The sequence below is a fragment of the Aethalodelphis obliquidens genome, unplaced genomic scaffold (genome assembly GCF_003676395.1).
Source record: "Aethalodelphis obliquidens isolate GAN/ISIS:26980383/991018 unplaced genomic scaffold, ASM367639v1 scaffold9, whole genome shotgun sequence".
In the NCBI taxonomy this organism is placed as follows: Eukaryota; Metazoa; Chordata; class Mammalia; order Artiodactyla; family Delphinidae; genus Aethalodelphis; species Aethalodelphis obliquidens.
Genome location: NW_020837953.1, coordinates 35,080,684 through 35,101,059, shown reverse-complemented (window position 1 = coordinate 35,101,059; position 20,376 = coordinate 35,080,684). Strand labels below are relative to the sequence as shown.

The 20,376-nt window shown below is 48.4% G+C and overlaps 1 protein-coding gene across 1 annotated transcript; it reads right to left on the bottom strand.

The window, feature by feature from the left end:
* Window positions 1-969: 969 nt before the first annotated feature.
* LACTBL1 (lactamase beta like 1) lies at window positions 970-20,108 on the bottom strand. Its single transcript, XM_027110710.1, has 7 exons — window positions 19,989-20,108; window positions 12,264-12,399; window positions 10,987-11,096; window positions 8,785-8,942; window positions 7,533-7,771; window positions 2,555-2,660; window positions 970-1,951 (listed from the first exon to the last, which is right to left on the bottom strand). Exons 1-7 carry the CDS (start codon window positions 20,007-20,009, stop codon window positions 970-972), a joined length of 1,752 nt encoding a protein of 583 aa, XP_026966511.1. The 5' UTR covers window positions 20,010-20,108.
* Window positions 20,109-20,376: the final 268 nt, after the last annotated feature.

Below are 20,376 nucleotides of genomic sequence, written 5' to 3'. Positions count from 1 at the left end.
GATTGGATTGTTTGGGTTTTTTTGATATTGAGCTGCATGAGCTGCTTGTAAATTTTGGAGATTAATCCTTTGTCAGTTGCTTCATTTGCAAATATTTTCTCCTATTCTGAGGGTTGTCTTTTCATCTTGTTTATGGTTTCCTTTGCTGTGCAAAAGCTTTTAAGTTTCATTAGGTCCCATTTGTTTAATTTTGTTTTTATTTCCATTTTTCTAGGAGGTGGGTCAAAAAGGATCTTGCTGTGATTTATGTCACAGAGTGTTCTGCCTAGGTTTTCCTCTAAGTGTTTTATAGTGTCTGGCCTTATATTTAGGTCTTTAATCCATTTTGAGTTTATTTTTGTGTATGGTGTAAGGGATTGTTCTAATTTCATTCTTTTACATGTAGTTGTCCAGTTTTCCCAGCACCACTCATTGAAGAGGCTGTCTTTTCTCCATTGTATATTCTTGCCTCCTTTATCAAAAATAAGGTGACCATATGTGCATGGGTTTATCTCTGGGCTTTCTATCCTGTTCCATTGATCTATATTTCTGTTTTTGTGCCAGTACCATACTGTCCTGATTACTGTAGCTTTGTAGTATAGTCTGAAGTCAGGGAGATTCCTCCAGCTCCATTTTTCTTTCTCAAGATTGCTTTGGCTATTTGGGGTCTTTTGTGTTTCCATACATATAAGGTTGATTTTTAAAAGACACAGTGCTAGACCATATTCTTAGATTCGACAGACATAAAAGTACTCTGTCAATTCGCTATTAAAGTTTCTAAATGCTCACTAAATTTCTGTAAACTCTTCCTCTCCCATGGATAACAAACAGTTCGCCACCGGCTGTAGTTCACAGACCACACTTTGAGTAGCACGGCCCTATCCCACTTTGCCAACTCCTTAGTTCTTTAATAGACATCCCTGCAGCCTTACCTTGCAGAACTAGGATGGAAAGCTGCCAGGCGAGAGAAGGGGAGGCTCTGAACAGGGGTCACTGGGTCTTGAATACTGGTTTGTGAGACAGCCGCATCACCCGGTACGTGTTGAGGCCCGGCACGTCGAAGCCGGGGGAAAGCCCGTGGTGGTCCAAGGGATAGAAGTTGACGAGCTGCCCGTGCTGGGCCTCGAGGGACAGCCAGGAGTCACCCAGCGGCAGTGCGCACGGAAACTCGCGGGCCACATACAGCTGGAAGACGCGGCCGCGCAAGTGGCGCAGCGCCAACGTGCGGAACGCCGGGGGCACCAGTGCCTCCACGCGGGGCCCGAACTGGCGCAGGCGCAGCTCGCCCGTCGGCCCGGCGCGCACTTCGTAGAAAGTCAAATTGGCAAAAGTGAAGTAGCCAGTGAAGGGTCGTGCGCTGGGCGGCGGAGCCGGGCCGAGCGCGGCCTCACGAAGGGCGCTCTCCATAGCCGGCAGAAGCACATCGTAGACCTGAGCCACGAGGTCAGGCCCTGGCGGCCTCGGCCCGGCCAGGAGCAGCACGAGGCTCAGGCGCAGCGGTGGCACCAGGGAGAAGGTGGCGGCGTAGCCGTCCAGGTCACCGTCCTTGCGCACCACGCGGTAGCCCCGCTGCGCATGGAACTCCCACGGTGTGCCAGTCTCGTTGGCGAAGTAGGCGCCCGGGCAGGCCAGCAGCGGTGCCAGTAGTGTCTTAGACGCATCTGGCCGCAGAAGCCGCTGGGGCCTGCTGCCCAGGAGCACCATGGCCAGCTTGGCCAGGTCAGCGGTGGTGGAGTACATCTGGCCCGACGGGCGGTACCAGCCGAGATCGTACAGCGGCGCCGGCCGCCCGCTGCCATAAAAACCAGCTGCCAAGCGGGCACGCACAGGAGGTGTCAGATCGAAACCTGTGTCTTCCATCCCCAGCGGTTCCAGCACGTTCTCCAAGATCCAGTGCTGGTAGTCACCCTGGGCAGTGTGGGCTGCCAGGACATGGGCCAGAAGCGAGAAGGCCAGCGTGCTGTAATGGCATCTGGAAGAGGAGGGGTGGAAGCTAGGATGCAGCCTCGGATGGACATCTCCAGGCCCTAAATAAACCCTTCCCACCTGCTCAGACTGTCTGCAAAGTCATCAGAGTTTCTGATGGCTTCTCTGTTCAGTGGTTGGCTACACCAGCTATCCACTCCCTATCTCATCAGCATCCCATTTATTTCCAGCACTTGGCAAAGTCTGTATTTATCTTGTTTATCTGTTCACTGATAAGAATGTTCACTGTTCACTCAGAAGAATGCAAACTCCACGAGGAGGGACCTGGTTGGATTCGTTTGCTGCTATATCTCAGTTTAACATATTCCAAGCACAGAGTAAGTGTTCAATAAATGTTGAGTTGATTAATGGGAAAAACATGAGATTCAAACAGGACTGGATCCGGGCCCAGCTCCCTGCTGCCTTGCTCTGCCATCCCTCTATGGACCTCAGTCCCCCCAGCTGTGGAACAGGGGTTGTCATCAGTGATCTGCGAGGTCTTTCCTGGCTCTGACCACCTAGGATGAGGTGACATAGGTTCTCTCCCAGGAGGGGTATGTCACCTTGTGAGGTTCCTAACATTGGTAGGGCATCAGGGCTCACTCCTTACCTGGTTCCTGGGTCTGCCACCAGCACATCATCCTTGAGCAGGTTCAGGGCCTCCTGGGTGCTGCCCCTCCACAGCAGTGAAGTGGAACGGAGCCTTCGGGGCAGCCCTAGGGAGGAGCAGTGGTCAGACCTGCTGGGTCAGCTGATGGTGGGATGATGGGCCCCTGGCTGTACCCCCTCCCCCACCTTCCATGAGTTGAGAGATAACAAAATCACCTTTAAAAAAAAAAGCTCTGGCATAGACTCTAATCCTGCCTGTGTTTCATTGGGCAAGCCATTTAACCTCTCTGAGCCAGAGTCCCCTCATCTGTAACATGAGGGAAATAATTGCTATGTCATATGGCTGGTGTGAGGATTTGGTGAAATCAAATGCTTAGCATGGTTTCTGGTCATAGTAATTGCTCAAAAAATAATTGTTATCATCAACCATAGATATCTGATTCCATAAAATTCTTGAGGTCACTGCCCAAATAGGTTTTGTGGAACTGGCTGCTCCAGCCACTTGGAATTTTCTGTTTATTGGATGTGACTAGTATTGACAGGATCACAGGATTAGGATTCTTCCCACCCATTCACTCAACAATAGTGTTCAAGCATCTCTTTCGTGCCAAAGACTGTTCTGGGTACTGGAATTCAGTAGTGAACAAAACAAAGTCCCTGCCCGTGTGGAGTCTGCATTCTAGCAGAGGAGACAGACAAGAAGAAAATAAATATGCATGCTGTGGAGGGAAATAATTCCATGTATGAAAGGAGGGATTGTTATTTTTTACAGAGTGGTCAGAGGAAGGCCTCCCAGGGTAGGTGACCCTTGAGCAGGTGAGAACTCGAGGAGGTGAGGGAGAGAGCCACATAGCTCTGTGAGGAAAGAATGTCTTAAGCAGAGGAAAAGAGCAGGTGCAAAGGCCCTGAGGCAGGAATCTGTGGGCATGTTTGAGGATCAGCAGGAAAGAGCCAGTGAGGCTGGCAAGGACTGAGAAAAGAGGAGACTTTGGAGGTGAGAGATATTGGGGTGCAGGCACCAGATCCTGTAGGGTGCTATAGGCTACTGCAAGGACTTGGCCTTTTCTCTGATTGGGATGGGGCCACTGTAGGGCTTTGAGCAGAGGAGCGATGTGATCTGACATATATCAGGGTTGCTCTGGCTGCTATGTGAAAACAGACTTTGGGGGGCAATGGCAGACACCGGGAAGCCTGTAAGGAGACTTGCAAAAATCCATGTCTAAATGCTGGTGGATTGGATGAGTGAGGAGTGGTTGGATTCTGGACATATTTTGATAATGGAGCCAACAGAATTTGCTACTGGAGGGGATGTGGAGGGTGTGGGAGTGAGAGAAATCAGGGATAACTAACTCCAGGCTCTTGGCCTGAGCAGCTGGGGGATGGAGTCCCAAGTCCTGGGTTTAAATTCTGACTCTAACATTTCTTGCTGTGTGGCCCAAACCATATGCTTTACCTCTCCGAGCCTCTACTTGCTCACCTTGAAGTGGGCTGAAGCACCTGCAGTGGTTTCCCTGTGAGGTGTTACAAAACTTAACTAAGAATGGATGAAAAGCTCCAAGAATGGGAGAAAGCTCTAGATTAGGGTGAAGGTCAATCATAAAAGATACTGGGGGGTTTCCCTGGTGGTGCAGTGGTTGAGCGTCTGCCTGCCAATGCAGGGAACATGGGTTCGAGCCCTGGTCCGGGAAGATCCCACATGCCGCAGAGTGACTAAGCCCGTGAGCCACAACTACTGAGCCTGCGTGTCTGGAGCCTGTGCTCCGCAACAAGAGAGGCCGTGACAGTGAGAGGCCCGCGCACCACGATGAAGAGTGGCCCCCGCTCTCCGCAACCAGAGAAAGCCCTCGCACAGAAACGAAGACCCAACACAGCCAAAAATAAATAAATAAATTTATTTTTAAAAAAAAATACTGGGAACGTATAACAGAGTCATTCAGGCAGCTGTATGCTCAATTGGTGGGCTTTGGGACACGTAGGGTGGGCTTTTTTGTTTGTTTGGGTGGGTTGCATTTTTCTTAATTAATTTATTTTTATTTATTTTTGGCTGCATTGGGTCTTCGTTGCTGCATGCAGGCTTTCTCTAGTTGCGGCGAGCGGGGGCTACTCTTCGTTGCAGTTGTGGGCTTCTCATGGCGGTAGCTTCCTCTTGTTGCAGAGCATGGGCTCTCGGCGCACAGGCTCAGTAGTTGTGGCACGTGGGCTCAGTAGTTGTGACTCATGGGCTCAGTAGTTGTGACTCGTGGGCTTAGTTGCTCTGCAGCATGTGGGATCTTCCCGGACCAGGGCTCGAACCTGTGTCCCCTGCACTGGCAAGCAGATTCTTAACCACTGTGCCACCAGGGAAGCCCGTGTAGGGCGTTTTTAAACTGACCACAAACACAAGACCCCTGTGCTGGGTCCCTTGGGTACAGATGAAGAAGAATCCACAGTGTACCCTTAGAGGGAGCCCTGGGGTCAGGTTATAAACAGGAGTGTATTTAATAGGAGGCTCATGGAGCAAAATCCTCAGAGCCTCTCACCTGTATGACCCCTTCCAAGGCCTGTATCCAAGTTTGAATTTATAGTATTGTATTTTTAAAGAGGACCCCCAAATTATATCTACATCAGGCCTCCATAAACCTAGGTCTACCCTTGGCTGTAATAACCAGAGCTATGTTGACAAGTACCTGCTGTGTGCCAGGTACTCTGCTAAGTGCTTGACATTCATTAGCACATTTAATACAGCAAAATAGCATGAACCAGTCCTTTTACAGAGGAGTAAAACAAGGCTCAGAGAGGTTATGTGACTTACCCAAGATCACACAGCTGGAATTAATTTCAGTGCTCATGCCCTTAGCCACTAGGCCACCCTCCCCCAAGGCTCTGATCCTGTCCTGCCTGGACGACTTCAGGAGGTTCCACTATCTGGCAGAGCCTCAGGTTCACCATCTGCTAATGGGAGTGCTAACCAGCCATGTCCACAGACTGAGACCTCAGGCCTGAACGCACTTTGTAAAATGATGAAATAGTAGGCACTTATGGTGGATTCCTACCATCTAGAGTTGATGGGTTGCTGACTGCAAATATGAACAATAGAAGGCATTTTGGGGCGGTGCAGCTGGTGCCTGCCTTCTCCTCCTTGGCTGGGTCAGTCACCATGCAGCACAGCCCCCCTCCCACCCGTTCCTGCCCAATTCCTGTTCACTGGCTTTGTCTTCCAGTATCCCAGCCTGCCCTTGCCCTTCCACCATGTAGATTTCATCTTGGCTTGTTAGCACATCTTTTATTATCATCATTATTATTATATAATTTGTTTTTAATAAGTAATTCATTTACATGATTCAAAAGTCCAAAGACACCAAAGGGTATACGATGAAAAATTTTCCTCGCACTCTTCTCCGCAGCCACCAAGTTCCCCTCCCTGGAGGCAGCCCAGTGATTCAATCCCTTTCCCTTCCAAAAATATGTGGTACACATTTTTATATATATACCTGTATATATACACACACACGTAATATATGTGTATATAAATATATATGTTATATAACAGATACATTACAAATGGATTATACATATACATTCATATACATATATACATTATATGTGTATATATTATTTATTCATATGGTAGCTACAATATATGCTGTTACGAGCTTTTTTACCCACTTAAGATTGTATGTGCATCTCAGTACACAAGGAACGTTATTACCCATTTTTTTAGGGCTACAGTAGTATCTGATTGTATAACTCTGTCATAGTTTATTTAGTTACTCCCCTATTTATATTTAGGTTGTTTCAATCTTTTTTTTTCACTATCACAAACAGTGCTGTAGTGAATAACTGTGTACATACCTCATACCGCACATGTGTGAATACATCTGTAAGAGAATTTCCTAAAAGTGTAATTTCTGAGTCAAAGGATATATACATTTTTGTGACAGGTATTACCAATTGCCCTCCACACAGGTTGCACCAATTTTTTTTTCTTTATTTTGGCCGTGCAGCGCAGCACGTGGGATCCTAGTTCCCCTACCAGGAATCAAACCTGTGCCCCCTGCAGTGGAAGCACAGCGTCTTAGCCACTGGACCGCCAGGGAAGTCCCAAGTGGCACCAATTTAAATTTCCACCACTGATGTATAAGAGGGCCTATTTCACCATAACTTCACCAACTCAGTACACCCACCATTATGGCCTTTACCAATCTGATAAGAGGAAAATGTCTGTCAGGAGATTTAATTTGCATTTATTTTGTTATGAATGAGGTCGAGCATCTTTTAATATTTTGTAATATTCTTAAGAGCCATTTATATTCCTTTTCTGTGAACTGTGTCTGTTCTGTTCCTATCCTTTACCCATTTTTCTGTTGGGTTCTTTGTCTTTATAATGGTTTATATATTAAGGGAAATTAATGTGTAATTGTAGAATATATATTATATTCAAATTATATATAAAATATATAACTTGTAGAATTGTCAACAAATATTCACTTGTTGACTTGTTCTTGATCTAATAAGCAGATCTTGACCTGTCAGCTTGCTTTTGACCTTCCAACAGATCCTCATTTGTCCACTTGACCTAAATTCCCAGGTTTTACCTCAGCAATTTTTTTTTTTTTTTGCGGTACGCGGGCCTCTCACTGCTGTGGCCTCTCCCATTGCGGAGCAACAGGCTCCGGGCACGCAGACCCAGCGGCCATGGCTCACAGGCCAAGCCGCTCCGTGGCATGTGGGATCTTCCCGGACCGGGGCACGAACCCACGTCCCCTGCATCGGCAGGCGGACTCTCAACCACTGCGCCACCAGGAAAGCCCCACCTCAGCTTTTAACTCACCCGATCTTTCTACCCCTGGCCCGCCACCCAGGAAGGATGAGAGGGAGCTATGGCCAGTTCAGGAAGCAGAGCAGAGAGTGGGCCCAGCCTGGCTGGATGAGAACCTGCTCCTTGGTTCCCCTACCTGAAATGGTTTGGGCTGAGCTACGTTAAGTTCAGAGCCACTCACCTGAGAGCTGGCTGGCCATCCTTCGGAGGGTGACAGGTGAAGGCCTTGGGGCTGGGCCCACCTCCTGCAGGCCATCCCTCAGGCTCTTTTGTTCAGGCGCTGATGCCATGCCCAGTGGGTTGTTAATGGTGAAGGTGCTGGCGTACCGCTCCAGAGGGTCATCTAGAGAGGCCACGATGCCCTCCTCCCACAGACGATAGAGCATCAGCACGGGAAAGATCTTGGAGATGCTGGAGATCCTGGACAATGTGGGGGGCACAAGGGTGCAGAGGGCATCCTGTTGGCTTCACGACCCACCTCCACCCTGCACCCCCAGCCTCCAACTTTCTAGCATAATTAGGAAAGCACTGAGTCCACCCTTATTCAGCATCTCAGACAGAAATCCACCAACCTCTGTAGAATGCCTTTGGGATGCTTGAGAACTTACCAGGGGCAGTGGGGCTGGACCAGATGGACACTCTCGAGCACCTCCCCCATGCCAGGCCCTTCACCAGGCACTTCGCTCCCTGGGACAGACCTGGGTTGGGATCCTACCTCTGCCTCTCACCAGCTGAGTTGCCTTGGGCAAGTGCTAGACCTTTCTGAGATTCAGTTTCATTGTCTGTTTTATGGGCTGTAGAAAGGATCGAACAAGATTGTGCTTGCAAAGTGCTTGGCAACACACCTGGAAGGTAGTAAGTGCTCAATAAGTGATAACAGATATAATTGTTGCCCTGTGCCTGGCACATAGCAGGTGCAGTGTGAATGGAAGCCCTGCAATCCTCACAGTATCTCAGGGAGCAAATGTGTTCACTTGGCACTGTGAGCTTTGAGGATCCTACAGGCAGCAGCCAGGAGGGGAGACTCTGGGTGTGCAGCAGATTGTCCCAAGTTGCTTCCATCTGGGCCACCGCTGCCAACCGGCAGAGACCCAGGTCGAGGGCCCAGGAACTGGTTACGGTTCTTTAGTGTCACGTGGAAGGGGTGTGGGGTGGGACATAAGGGAGCCTTTTCTAGTTTGGGAGGCATTAGGATAAGGGCTCTCCAGAAGGGATTCCTTCCTGACTTGTTACCACTGTGATGTGATGTTAGGCACTCACTGGTCCTCTCTGGACCTCAGTCTCCTCATCTATAAAATTGCCAAGACTTAATAAAGGGCCCTGGCAGCTAAGACCCCCAGTCATGATTCTCTTGAGTCCCCCTACCTCCTAAGTCCCCCTTGTCCTACCACTCTTCGCCCCCTCCACAAGACCCTGGTGGTCCCCCAGCTGACCGGTACATGGTGTACTCATTGGGGGGCCCAGAAGCCGGGTCTGAACCATTCTTCCTCCCGAAGTTCCCGGTCCAGAGCACAGTGTCGTTGTGGATGACAACTGCAGACATAGCAGCCAGGCCTGGGGCAGACAGTGCCTGCCGCAGGATCCTGTCCACCTTGAAAGAGAAGAACAGGTGCCTCAGAGTACAGGTGCAGAGACAGGCCCCTCTCCCCACCCACAGGCCCCATGTGGTTCTGTACACCGTACCATTCACATACTGCACCTTGTACACAGCACCCCCTGCCTGACTCCCCTCCATTCTCTCCCCCTAGTGGCTGGAAGGGAGCCCAGTGAGCCTCCAGACCTCGGGTTCTCAGACCGTGTCCCATGGGGTGGGGACCCCACCCAGCGGCAATCAGAGCAGATCCCCTGGAAACTGTTTTGTATGTAAGTTTTCCTCATAAGACCTTTGTTCAAAAAACATTTCCTTGGAAATACGTAAGAGGAGGGAGGCGTTAAAATCCCTGATCTAATCAAACCTGTGTCTGATGCCCTAAAAAACCTCCAACAGGCTGAGTCTGACCCCCTAGTGTTGGAGAATTCAGTATTTATAGAGGGCCCCTAACGCTGTCTTTGAACATTTATTGAAAATACCTCATTATTTTCAGTCATGTAGTATAATGATGGTGATTAACAGCTAACATTTACTGGACATTTACAACATGCCAGACACAGTATAAAATGATTTTCATACATTGTCTCACTTAATGCTCATAAGTCATTGCTGATTTCTCCCCATTTTACAGGTGAGAAAATTTGAGATACGAAGTGACTTGCCCCGGTGGTTAATGGCTAGTGGAATCAGGATTAGAACCCTATGCTAACTCCAGCACCTCCTTGCCAAGAGATTTTACATTCCCTGAATTGAGCTCAGTCTACCTGTAGTTTCCACCCCTGCACTAATTTTGCCTCTCTGAGCCTCAGTTTCCTCCTCTTTAGCTAGGGATTCACGAGGTGGTAACAGAGAAGATAGCACAGTGCGTGGCATGTACCAGGTGCTCACTAGAAGGCTGCTATGGTTATTATTGTTGCTTTATTTTTTTTTAATTACTCTGATCCCTGGGAGCCAAATAGCACACTTCTGCTCTCTCTCCTTCACAAAAGCTTTTTGTGTATTTGCAGGCAGTGATTGTGTCTCTCTGCACTGGCCCACGCCTGCTCTTATGTGGACACATCACCCTCCTTCCCTTCAACTGTTCCTCGGATGAAGTTTCAAACCATCTCCCACCACCACCACCAGGCTGCTGCACATACACTTCTGATCTGTGTGTCTCCTAAGGTGAGTGACCCAAGTGGGTAGGGTCTGAATGGCAGAATGGCACAGACAAGAGCTGGCTGACAGCCCCCTCTAGTGTTAAGCCATTCTGCAATGGTAAAAGTTGTGTTGTGGGGTCTTTAATCATCTTTCAATGGCCTCTGTGATCCTCTCCTATCTCATCTTTCTCCACCCCCACTTAATGGCCCCACCAGACTGAATATCCTCTCTGTATATGCCTCATACTGACTCTGCTGCCTCTGGGCCTTTGCACATGCTGTTCCCTCTATCTAAAGCACACCTTTCACACCCCCAAGCTCCCTCATTATACACACACATATACTCTGAGTATCTACTCCTTGTTCACCTCTCAGTTTAGACACCACTTCCTCCAGAAGCCTTCCCTGACCCCAAGTCCAGTTCCTTTGTGTCACCATGTACCCTAAACTTTCTCTATCCTCACTCTTACCCCTGTGTTATAAATATTTACTATCTTGACTGTTCCAAGACTAGTAGCTTCTTGAGAGCAGGACAGTATCTTCTTCTGCCATATCCCTGGTGTGTAGCTCAGAGTAAGTGCTCACGAATTATATGTTGGGGGGCATGCCTGGTGGTCCAGTGGCTAAGACTCTGCACTCCCAATGCAGGGGGCCTGGGTTCAATCACTGGTCAGGGAACTAGATCCCACATGCTGCAACTAAAGATTCCACATGCATGCCACAGCGAAGATCCCGTGTGCCACAACTAAGACCCAGTGCAGCCAAATAAATTAATTAATTCTTTAAAAAAAGAATTATATGTTGAATGAATGAATGAATGCCACTACCAGCTCAGAGGATATGCCCTCCCCTTCATCAACCGGGCCTAGCCCACACAGCCAGTTCTCTCCTGGCTCATCACTGACCTTTTTCAGGGCCTCCTTCAACACGGGGAGGGGGTGGGCCAGGGGCACAGGCTCAGGGTGCTGGGGACACATCCTCACGGGGGCAGAAGTCACCTCTGGTCCCAAGGAACCTGGAGGGAACATCGCATGGTGAGTGGAGGACAGAGATCAGGTTAGTAGTCTAGGGGCCATTGCCCACTGGGTCTTCTCTCACTTCTGGGTGATCTCAGGAGGCAGTGGAAGGTTTAGAGAAGAGTGGTTCTTGTACTCTTGCGGGGTTCTCACACCCTTACCACCCCACACTGTCCTTAGAGGATGCAGGGAGGTCTGGAGGCCGTTGTGATGGTCTCACAGCCTGAATCCTGCCCCGCCAAGGTCCACACCTTCCCCCTGCGTTTCCAAGAAAGCCACACACCTGGACAAAAGTAGGATGGGACTCAAACCCTAATGCCCGGATACACAGCTCTGGGGATGAAATGAGTTGTTCCTGGTGGTTTAAGCCTGAAGCCTAAGTGGGGCCCTGAGTCCACTTCTCCACCCTAATATATAATCAGAACTAGAGAAAGGGGGACGGTAGAGAGGTGGCTGAGCCTGCCCCACAGAGCCGGAACTTGTCTAAGTCTGCTGACCACATGGAGGGAGGAAGCTCGTCATGCGAAGAGAGAAGGGCTACCAACAGGCGCCTGTGGCCTGATTGGTGTCTCGAAGGCCAGGCAGCAGGTAGTGAGTGTAGGACTGTGCTGTCTCCTCCTGGGCATGCTCTGCCCTTTGCCCCTGGCTGCCCATGGCTGGTATCTTGTGGTGAGGCTGTGCCAGCTGGGAGGGCTGGCCCTAGGGCATGAGCCTGGCGTTGTCAGCAGTGGTGGTTCATTTGCTGAGCCTTGACCAGCCCAGGATGGAGAGACCAAGAAATGGCAGCTGCTGTCCATGGACACGTGGACATGTTCCTCCCAGGGTCTTATATGTAGCTGGGGCAGTGCCTTTAAAGGGAGGTAGGGCCTGGAGGTCCCACCTTGGGGGCCCAAGGAAGAGCAAGGGAAACACTGCACTTTTGGGGGGGACCCTGAGTTTTACCCTTGGAGTCGATGGCTTAAGGGACCCCCAGTGGTATTAGATCCTCAGTTACTACAGAAGGTCATCGAGGCGCAGAGGGATCACGTGACTGGCCCGAAGATGCACAGTTAGTGAGAGCTGGAGTCAGAATGGTCCTCCCTCCTGCCTCAGATCAGGAGTGGCGGCTCAAAGCCCATGGGGACCTCCGGAGGTGGGGGGAAACTCAAGGGTGTTCCTGCACTCACCGGTCTTCAGCTTGGGGAGGTAATACTGCCACAGGAAGCAGCCAGTCATGAGCACAGAGAGCACAAAGAAGAAGCTGCAGGAAACCGGGAAGAGCCACTTCTGTTTCCCTTTCAGCAGGCTGAGCTGCCGGCCAGCCTGCAAGGGGAAGGACAAGGCACACCCCCAAGGGGGTCAGCAAGAGGGAGGAGAGAGGGATCCCTGCCCTGGCCCCTCCTATGCCTTAGGTTCACCCAGACATCAGGAGAGCCCACAGCTTGGGGTAAGTTTCACACCTGTAAAACCAAGGGCCTTCCCAGGATTGCCCCTTCAACAGCTCTGCCCCATATGTACCTCTGCACCTCTGTGCCTTTGCATAGCCTGTTCCCTCTGCTGGGTGTGCCCTCTCTCTCCTATGTACTTAGTGAAACATCTAAGACCCGCTGAAATGCCACCTCCTCCATGAAGCCTTCCCCAACTCTCCTCACCCAAGTCCCCAACAGGGCACTAGGCACAAGCCTCCGTTGTGGTGCACATCCAGCTTTCTCTCTAATACAGTTGTTCTACAACTGTTAGCTGATCCACCTCACGGAGTGTGAGTTCTCCAAGGGAGGGGCCCCTTCCTCACTCTCTGTCCTCCACGGCCTCTGGTTTATCCTGGTTGCTCGGTACGTGTTGTGGAGGGAATGTGTGGGTCCTGAGAACACAGGACAAGGCTTCCCAGGAGACTCGCTTTGCCCCATGCCTCGCCACATACCCGCTTTCCCAAGCCTCCACCAATGGTGTGTTCTTGCAGCGGGCCTGCGTAAGGCTCCCAATGTGTGGTTGGTGTCTCCCAGCTGTGGCTGGTCTCATCGCCACGCCCCCCATGTTTCTCTGCCAAGTGAGTATAAAAACTGTTGCAGTGAAAAGGGACCTGTCTGGAAAGCTCAAGAAAGGGTGGAGCTCAGAGAAATGGGGCCTTTTCCTCAGACAGGTGCGGAGGCTGAGCAAGTGTGGCTTGGGAGGTGGGCGAGGGCAGGAAGCAGGGAGCATAAGACGATGGATGAGACCAAGGCCTGAAGTCCAAGAGAGGGTGGAGGAAGAGGCCGCGTGGGGAGGTGGCAAGGAATCTAAAGAGAAAGTGTGTGTGGCGACCTGGCCCCCAGGAAGAACCATGTATTCCCTCACAGCCAACTTAGAATCCTGCAAACACAGTACCACCTCCAGTTAGTGTCCCAGACACGGTGCTAAAAGTCTTTTAAGAGGCGTATCATGGCACCCTGTGAGGTAGGCACCCTCAGTGCCCTGATGTTACAGATGAGGCTCAGAGAAGTTAAATGACTTGCCCAGGGTCACACAGCTAGTTGCAGAGCTAGCATTTGATCTCTGTCTCTGGCCTGCTCAACCAAAGTTCTGGAAGAGCCTTCACAGTCATTTGTTGAACTTTCTCATTTCCAGGTTGGCAAACTGAAGTTACAGGAAGGAAAGGACTTGTCTAAAAAATAATAAACATCATATGTTGAGTGCCAGCTTTAAGCCTGGGCCTGCACTATTCACTTAACAGGTATTATCTTACCACACTTCATAGTCTGTTCATGAAGTTGGTTTGGGAACTTTCATTTTAGAGGTGATAAAATGAGGCTCACAGAGGTTAGGGGACTTGCTCAAGGTCACAGGGCGCAGCAGTGGCAAAGCTGGGATTCAGATCCAATCTGCCTGACTCTCCACCTTTATGTCTTAATGTGTCTTACGTCTCTTTTAAACTATCTTCATTGCTGCTGTAACCTAAACTGTGATGGAAAAGGACTCTTCCCTGGTCTCCCCTAATCCTTCTCTGTCCCTCCTAGAGGGCCTGCAGAATGAGAGAGTTGGGAAGGAATTCACAATTCAGGACCATCGTCCCAGGATTGAGGGCTCTGTTTCATTTATTCATCCTTTCAACAGCTCTGTATTGAGCACCTACTAGGTGAGGCACTGTTCCAGGCCCTGGGGGCTCAGCAGTGTACCAGTATCAGAATTCCTGCCCTTGGGGAGCTAGCATGCTGGTGTTTAAGGCCTAGCTCTCCTGGCCAGCCCAACTCTGCACAATCTCTCTGCTGTGCTCAGTGGCTGACCTGTGCTCAGGGCGTGGTGAGGATTTGCCGAGTGAGTGGGTGAGAGTAGTACAAATCATCGAAGAGTGAGAATCAGCCAGCTGCTGGAGAGCTGGGTCTCAAACTCGGGCCTCTGAAATGTTCAGTCACAGAAGATACCCTTGCAAAGCAAAACCCACATTCAAATCCAGGATACACCACCCTAAGACCCATAAAACCTTTGGCAACTCCCAGTTTCTTCATTTGTAAAGTAGGAAAGGTAATAACCTTGCAAAGTTGTTTTGAGACAAAAAACATAGCACCTATGTGAGGGGTCATATTCTAAGGACTTTAATGTACATTATGCATATTAAATCACTTAACTCTCACAATATCCCATGAGACAGTATTATTATTACCACTAGTTTACAAGTGAGGAAGCTGAGTGTCACATATGCCAAGCCATTTACCCAAAACCACACAGTATTATGTGGCAGAACTGGACCTTGAACCCATACAGGGTGGCTCCAGAATCTGGCATCCTTAACCACTAGGCTATCTCTACTGACTCTGGTGAATGAGATGACATATGCTCACACAAAAATGTGTCCTTGAATGTCCATAGCAACATTATCGTAAGAGCAAAAAAGTGGAAACAAACCAAATGTCTATCAAATGATGAATGGGTAATCAAAATGTGGTATATCCAATGGAATATTATTTGGCCGTAAGAAGGAATGAAGTAGTACAACATGGATGAACCTTGAAAACATGGTAAATCAGCCACAAAAGGCCACGTGTTATATGACTCCATTTATATTAAATGTCCAGAATAGGCAAATCCACAGAGACAGAAAGTAGATTAGTGGTTGCCAGTGGCTGGAGGTAGAGGGGAATGGGGAGTGACTGCTAACGGGTAGTTTTCTTTTGGGGGGTAATGCAAAGATTCTAAAATTGATTGTGGTGCTGGTTATACAACATTGTGAATATGCTAGAAACCACAGAATTCTACACAAAATTGGTGAATGTTATGGTATGTGAATTATATCACAATAATGATTTTTTATAATAGTACCTACTTGTATTCAGTTGCAAGGATTGAATGAGTTAATATTTATAAATCACTTAGGGCTTCCCTGGTGGCGCAGTGGCTGAGAGTCCGCCTGCCATTGCAGGGGACACGGGTTCGTGCCCCGGTCCGGGAGGATCCCACATGCCACGGAGCGGCTGCGTCCGTGAGCCATGGCTGCTGAGCCTGAGCGTCCGGAGCCTGTGCTCCACGACGGGAGAGGCCACAACAGTGAGAGGCCCACGTACCGCCAAAAAAAAAAAATATATATATATATATATATATATAAATCACTTAGAACAGTGGTGGGCACATGGTAAACACTATATAATGCATTAGCTATAATTGAATGCCTACTATGTGCTAGGCACTGAGCCAGATATTAGAGATATACTGATAAACAGCGAAGAAAATGTTTCCTACCCTATTGGGGATTACACTTTTCGGAGGAGGTGGGTATTAACCAAATCTTGCATTCACTATTCTTTCCCTATCTCCCTTTCCAAGGGCTCCTCCTTCACCTCTGTCCTACAAATATAGTGTACCTGGCTCCCCTCCTCCTCTTTCCTCAGTACACACACAATCCCTAGGTGACAAACTACCTAATCAGAAGTGGAAGAGGGCCACCACTACAGATCCTACAGGAAAGTATTGTGAACAATGTTATGCCAATCCATCTGACAATTTAAATGACATGGACAAATTTCTTGAAAGACGTAATTTCCCCAGGTGATCTCATGCACAAGGATACCAGCCATGTGCTAATGATTACTGATTCTACAGCTTCTGCCCAGCTCTCTCCCCTGAACTTGAGACTACCATTTTCAACTGCCTACCAAATATTTCCACCTGGAAGTCCCCACACCTCTGAAACCCAACATCCAGGGCAAAACTTGCTTATCTTCCCTCCTCCTCCTTCTCTAATATTTTCAACATCACTTCATGGCACCTGCTTCCACCAAGTCACACAAGCTAGAAATTTCAGGGTCTTCCCTGGCCCCTCCTTGCCCCTCAATCCCCACCCCCAGCCATTCACCAAGCCCTGCCGGCCTGTTAAGTTTATGAAATATTTCAAGCAGAGAGAAGAATATATGGAGAATATAATGAACACTTGAGCACCCACCATCCAACTTTGATTAAATCTTAACATTTTACGATATTTTCCTCATATTTAAAAAGTACTAGGGACTTCACTGGTGGTTCAATGATTAAGACTCCATGCTCCCAATGCAGGGGGCCTGGGTTCGATCCCTGGTCAGGGAACTAGATCCCGCATGCCACAACTAAAAATCCCACATGCTGCAACCAAAGATGCTGTGTGCTGCAACGAAAAAAAGAAAAAAAAATCCTGCGTGCCACAACTAAAGACCTGGTGCAGCCAAATAGATAATTTTTTAAAAAAATAAAAAATACTATGTTACTTATTTAGTCTGTTGTCTATTCATCCCATCCCATTAGAAAACAGGGACTTTTTTTGTTTTGTTCACTGTAGTATTCCCAGTGACTAGAACGGTCCCTGGAACATAGCAGTCCCTAATAAATATTTGTTAAATGAATGAACGCATGAAAATAAAACATTCTAGGTAGAGTTGAAGCCCTCTGTCCCCTTTGCAGATCTCAATCTTCTCCCCCTCTCCCCACATGTGACACCCATTCTGATCTTGGTGTTTATCATTATCAGGCATGTTTTTATTCCTTTACTATGTGTTTATGGATCCATAAGCAGCACATAGTATTGTTTTTCAGATTTTAAAACTTATATAAATGATATCCTACTGTATTATCCTCCTTCAACTTACTTTTTTTCCAATTTGATACATGTAGTTCTGGATTATCCATTTTAACTTCTTTAGAGTATGCTGCTGTATGACTATACTTCATAGTGTAATAGAGCATGGACTCTGGGGCCAGGCTGCCTTAAAGACGTGAGCATTTTATACATTTTAGTTGGGAGTGAAATATCTGGGTGGTAAGATATAGCCATCTTCAGCTTAACCAGATACTATCCAGTTGCTCTCCAAAGTTGTTCCAATTTATACTTTCACCACCTGTGATTCTCATTGCTACTTTTAGTTTGCATTTTCTTGATTACTGATAAGGTGGTGAGTGTCTCCAGCACCAAGACCTTGGCTTTGATGCCTGCAACACCTGGCACTCCACCTGGCTCTGGCAGGTTCTCAGGAAGTATGTTTTGAACTTTATGTTGTCCTGCAAGTGGAAGGACTTGGGTTCAAATCTCAGCCCTACCTTCCTGAGTCAGTTATAACTCTGGACAAGTCCCTTCCCCTCTCTGAACCTCCACTTCTTTAACTGTTGGAGAGGGCTGGGTTATTTACAAAGAGTTTACTTTTACATCTGGAAACCTCATTTGACTTCAAAAGTATCTTCCAGCTCTAGAATTTAGGGTTCACATTAAAGCCATTCTTTTTTTTTTTTTTTGGCAAAGCCATTCTTTATTCATAATTTCTAAAGATCGGAAAAGTCCCTCAACTGGTGAATGAATAGACAAACTACGGTACATCCATGCAATGGAATACTACTCAGCAATGTAAAGGAACAAACTATTGATATATGCAATCATGCGGATGAATCTTAAATACATTATGCTAAGTGAAAGAAGCCAGACTCAAAAGGCTACAGACTATAGGGACTTCCCTGGTGGTCCAGTGGCTAAGACTCTGCACTCCCAATGCAGGGGGCTCAGGTTAGGGAACTAGATCCCACTTGCCACAACTAGGAATTCTCATACCAAAACTGAAGATCCCGCGTGCCACAACTAAAGATCCCACATGCCTCAACTAAAGATCCCGCATGCAGCAATGAATATCTGGCACGCCACTACGAAGATCTGGCCTGCAGCAACGAAGACCCCATGTGCCGGAATTAAGACCCAGTGCAGCCAAATAGATAAACACATAAATTTTAAAAACATTTTTTTAAAAAAAAGCTACGGACTATATAATTCCATTTTCATAACACTCTGGACAAGGCAAAACTGCAAGGACAGAAAACAAATCAATGGCCACCTGGGAGTAGGGATGATATAGACTACAACAGGGCAGAAGGGAATTTGGGAAGGTGATGAAACTGTTCTCTATCCTGATTGTGATGGTGGTTACAGGGCCATATGTATCTGTCAAAACACATGGAGCTGTACACCTAAAAGAGTGAATTTTAATGCATATAAACTGTACTTCAGATTTTTTTAAATGAAGCCATTAAAAATCCCGAGAGCATTAGGTTGTCTCCACCTGGGTGTCAGAGGAGTGACACCAGACACAAGTCTGCACCTCAGCCACAGGAGTGAATGGGGAGGCTCTCTGGCATTGCCGTGGGTTTGTGTGGGAGGGGAGTCGGAAGGTGCCCCTCTTTGAGCATGAGCAAAGGACCACTGGGGCAAGCCCTGTGAGGGTGCCCTGGTCGAGGGCAGCCTGATCTCACTTAACAAGTACCTATGACACAGCATCATCCTCTCATTTTCAGGAACAGAATGAAATTCACAGATATTCGATGACTCGATGAGGTCATTGGCAGTGGATGATGGAGCTGGGATTCTAGCCCTGTCTATGCATCCCCCCCCCCCACAACATGTGACTGGGTTCTCTGCATCCCCAATGCGCAGCCCTCCTCTGGGGCCCAGCCTCATCTCATGTCTGTCTCCAGTCTCAGAATTTATTCCAATAGACACAAAGGTGGGGTCAGTATTTAATGTCGAAGGTGCTCACCAGCTGCTCACATTGACACTTGCAGATGTCACCTGGCATCTCTCCCCTCTCTCCTCCCAGCTGGAAAACGCTGGCGGAGGGGTTGCTCAGGGAGATCCAGGCTCTCCCAAACCCCACCCATAACGCAGTTCACCCAGCTCCTTCCCCTGGTGGTCTGCAGCCCAGAAACCTTCACCTTTATTCTCCCTACTGGCCACTCTGGGACAGCACTCCTTGTCCAGTCATTCATTCAGAATACAACCTCCAGGAGCTGGCTGTGTGCTGGACACAGTGCTACGCCCTTTGGCTAACATCTGTCCCTCATGGAGCCGGCAGGATGGTGAAGAGGTCAGACACAAGGGCTCTGGGGCCTGAGACTTGATTCTGGCTCTGCCCTTATTAGCTGTGGACCAATGACTTCCCCTTTTTGAGTCTCAGTTTCCTTGTCTGTATAATGGGAATGGCCATCATTCCTACACCTCATAGAATTTAGATGAGGGTAAATGAGAAAATGCATGCAAAGCCCTTTGAAACTAGCTGCTCACAGACTGGTAGCTAGTGGAGTCATAATAATTTCTCTGGGAGAGAGATGTAGACAGATCATGTCAGAGGGCTCTGGGGGCTCTGAGGTACCCATGAGCTCAGCCTCGGGGTGGGAGGGGGAGGAAAGCTTCATAGAACAGGTAGTTGGGGATGAGTTGGGGGCACTCCAGTCAGGGCCCTTGAGACAGGAAAAAGAAGAGGATCTGTTTCTGGTTTGTTTTGAGAATTTGATGAGTCAATACACAGCCAACACTTGAAATGGTTCCTGGCCTGCGGTACAAACTCTAGAAACGTTAGTGATGACAATGAAGGTGATAGAGGGGTGATTTATGATTTAGGTCAATGCTTGAAGCAAGCCTTTGTGGAGCTATGCCTCACCTGGGTCTTCATTCTCTCCATGGTGTGGAAGATTCCAGCCCCTTGAGGAGTCAGCTCTATAGCCCAGGAGACCCTGTGAACAAGAAACTGAGTCAGTGGAGAGAAGGCAAAGAGAGGTCCTGGAGGCTGGAAAAGAGAGGAGGGGGCTGGAGAAATGCAAGAAGACAAGGATGGGGGATTTGCACCCAGAAGTCCTCGCTGTTTCCCAGACACTAATGCATCTTCCCATGTTGTTTCCCCATCAGACTGAGGCTTTCTAGGGTAGGGATCATGTCTCCATTTCATGAAGCTCCACCTCAAAGGCAAGGGGAAACAAATTCAAAAAAACCCCAACTGTCCAGGTCTGCCCAGTCTGTCCTGATTTCAGCACTGAAAGTCCCAAACCCCT

Bases quoted from the DNA above. Each gene is read 5' to 3' on its own strand.
- LACTBL1 (XM_027110710.1), bottom strand. From the start codon at position 20,009: ATGGAGAGAATGAAGACCCAG. The intron at 8,943-10,986 runs GTCAGTGATGAG...TTCTCTTTCAAG, and splicing joins TGAAGGAGGCCCTGAAAAAG to GTGGACAGGATCCTGCGGCA. The intron at 7,772-8,784 runs GTCAGCTGGGGG...CACATTGTCCAG, and splicing joins AATGAGTACACCATGTACCG to GATCTCCAGCATCTCCAAGA.